General features: G+C 35.8%; 1 protein-coding gene across 1 annotated transcript; it reads left to right on the top strand.

The window, feature by feature from the left end:
- Window positions 1–674: 674 nt before the first annotated feature.
- LOC118031178 (BOI-related E3 ubiquitin-protein ligase 1) lies at window positions 675–2,167 on the top strand. The gene is made up of 3 exons (XM_035035511.2): window positions 675–921; window positions 1,017–1,371; window positions 1,484–2,167. Exons 1-3 carry the CDS (start codon window positions 863–865, stop codon window positions 2,072–2,074), a joined length of 1,005 nt encoding a protein of 334 aa, XP_034891402.1. The 5' UTR covers window positions 675–862; the 3' UTR covers window positions 2,075–2,167.
- The last annotated feature ends 596 nt before the right edge of the window (window positions 2,168–2,763 follow it).

Below are 2,763 nucleotides of genomic sequence, written 5' to 3'. Positions count from 1 at the left end.
AAACGTGGGAAACCAAATGTGGGCCATGCCATCCCCTGCTTTGATTTCTCGATATATCGATGAATATAAAAGTAGTAAACAGTAAGCACACAGGTCGCACGTGTAGCAAGGTGGCCCACTACCTGCCCCACGTGCGAGGTTCGGACCCCACATGATCACGCTCCCTATGAGGCATGAGCCTCTTCTTTTCTTTTTTCCGTCTTGTTTTGGGGGGTTTGGATTCTTGCAATTGCTTACGTGGCACAATTAGAATGCTTTTCATAGGTGGCAGGCTGGCAGATACGCCTCTCTAATTGTTCAGTTAATAATATTAATTAAAAATGGAAATAAACGTTCTGGTGTGTGAAACACCAAAATTACCCCTCTGCTTAAGGAAAAACCAGACCAAATCCATCCAGGAATCTAGAAAATTTGGGAGGCTTCTTGTTTAGGGGGTGAATTAAATGCAATAAATGAGTGAAACGGCAAATAAAAAAGTGCAAAACGACAAAATCTGCCACCATTTGCTTTTCTTTCTTTCTTTATTTATTTTCTTTTGTTTTATCATCCTTTTACTGATTTGTAAACAGAGGAGTGATGTAAGAAGATGATAAATATTTTTATTTTTTTCCCCTTTTTTAAAGATGTTTTTCATATCTAGAAGTCAGTCTTTTGACTTTTCTCTCTCTCCATCTCTACATAGCCAAACCTAAATAAACCAAATCCCCATAGTTCCATCACTTGTATTGCATGCCCTCTCCTCTCAAAGCATATATTTCTTGCTCTCTCCCAATACTCTCTCAGATACATCATCTCTCTTTTCTCTCCATAACCAAAACCAAAGCAACCAAAATTCACAAGCAAAGAATTTTAACTACCCTTCATGGCAGTTGAAACTCCTCATACAAACCTTAATTTCCCCTCACATCTTCTCACAAACAGGTACTGAAACATACTCTAAACTACCAAGTTTCCATCTTTTTTGTTCTTATCATTAATTTATCAGTGTTTTTCTTACATGGGTTTTTGTTTTGCAGGGATTTTGCGAAAGTAAATCAAGCAAACATGAGTTTTTACAATACCCAGATGGATTCTGGCCTTGTTTTTAATGAACCAATGCCTGAAACACTCTTGTCATTCTATCAATCCTCTCTTGGTTGTGACCCAGTTTCTGCTAAAGCCTCTAATAAAGATGATAGTGGGCTCACCTACAATGTTCCTGCTGTTGCTGCTCCAAGAAAGAGGTCTAGAGATTCAATCAATGACAACTTTGATGCTTTTCATGCCTCTCAGAAGACCAAAGTCTGCCCTTTTTCTTCTTTTATTGATCAAGATATCATCTTTCAGATCCAACAACAGCAATCTGAAATTGACCGTTTCATCGCTGAACATGTAAGTTGGTTATTTTTCATGAATTTTGTGTTGTGGGATTGGTTAAACTTTGTTAATAGATCAAAACTTTGGTATATTTTGGGCTTATTCTTTTCTTTACTTTGATTTTCAGAATCAGAAAGTTAGAATGGAACTTGAAGACAGGAGAAAGAGGCAGTCAAGAATGCTGGTATCGGCAATACAAGGAGGGATGATGAAGAGATTAATAGAGAAAGATGAAGAGATTCAAAGGATGGGAAAATTGAACTGGGTTCTTCAAGAAAAAGTGAAGAGTTTATACGTAGAGACTCAAATTTGGAGGGATTTAGCTCAAGCCAATGAGGCTACAGCAAATTCATTACGCAGCAATTTAGAACAAGTTTTGGCGCACGTTAGCGAGGACCGCTATGTAAATGGTGGTGGTGCCACGGTGGCAGATGACGCGGAATCCAGTTGTGGAAGCAGTGATCATGGGAGGTGCCCGTTAGCAGGTGGAGAAGAGGGCGCGGTGAAGGATAAGTTGGTGGTGGTGAAGGATAACAATAGCAGTAAAAATATTAACCACAACCGGATGTGTAAAAAGTGCGGGGAGAGGGAATCAAGTGTGTTGCTCCTGCCATGCAGGCATCTGTGCCTGTGTACATTATGTGGGTCCAATCTGATTGGTACTTGCCCAGTATGTGATTCTGTCATGGATGCTAGTGTACATGTTAACATGGCTTGATGATAAATCTTATTAGTTACTCTTGGTAAAAATATGAAGATAACTCTCGAGAAAGAAGAAGAAATAATTAATATAAATTTTTTCATTCCTTCACTTCTACTCCCATCTAATTTTCTGTGTTTTTGTAAATCAAGATTACTTTTTTCTATATCGAAATTTAAATAGGGAGTTTATTTGACTTTATCCAATTATCATATTGTGATTGATTCAAGAAGATTAGGCTATGTGATTGTTGCTAGCTTCTTGGTATATGAATATTAAGTGCGACGGATAACATGGAGTATCATAATTTTAAAAAGTATTTTTTAGTGAAAAATATACAGGTTTTTTAATAATTTTAAAAATATCTTCAAAAATATCCCCTTGCGGCCGCCAAACTATAAACATGGATATTGTATATGTTTAATATTGTGTTTCGAACGGATATTGTATATGTTTAATATGTATTTAATATTATGATTTAAAATATTTTTTATTTAAAAATATATAAAAATTTATCATATATTTTTTCAAAACATGCAATTGTAATTTGAAGAGGCATCCAAATACATGAAAAAGCAATATTCCAAACATCCTCTTAGTATCTATACTCTTATATATCTTGTTTTTTTCTCTCTTTTTTTGAATATTGCATAGTTACTAGGGATTAATTAGTAGATTTGATATATGATTTTGTGACATAGAGCCTT

Source organism: Populus alba, chromosome 12, assembly GCF_005239225.2.
Source record: "Populus alba chromosome 12, ASM523922v2, whole genome shotgun sequence".
NCBI lineage: Eukaryota > Viridiplantae > Streptophyta > Magnoliopsida > Malpighiales > Salicaceae > Populus > Populus alba.
The sequence above is the reverse complement of the archived record's forward strand: the minus strand, read 5'-3'. Positions and strand labels throughout refer to the sequence as shown.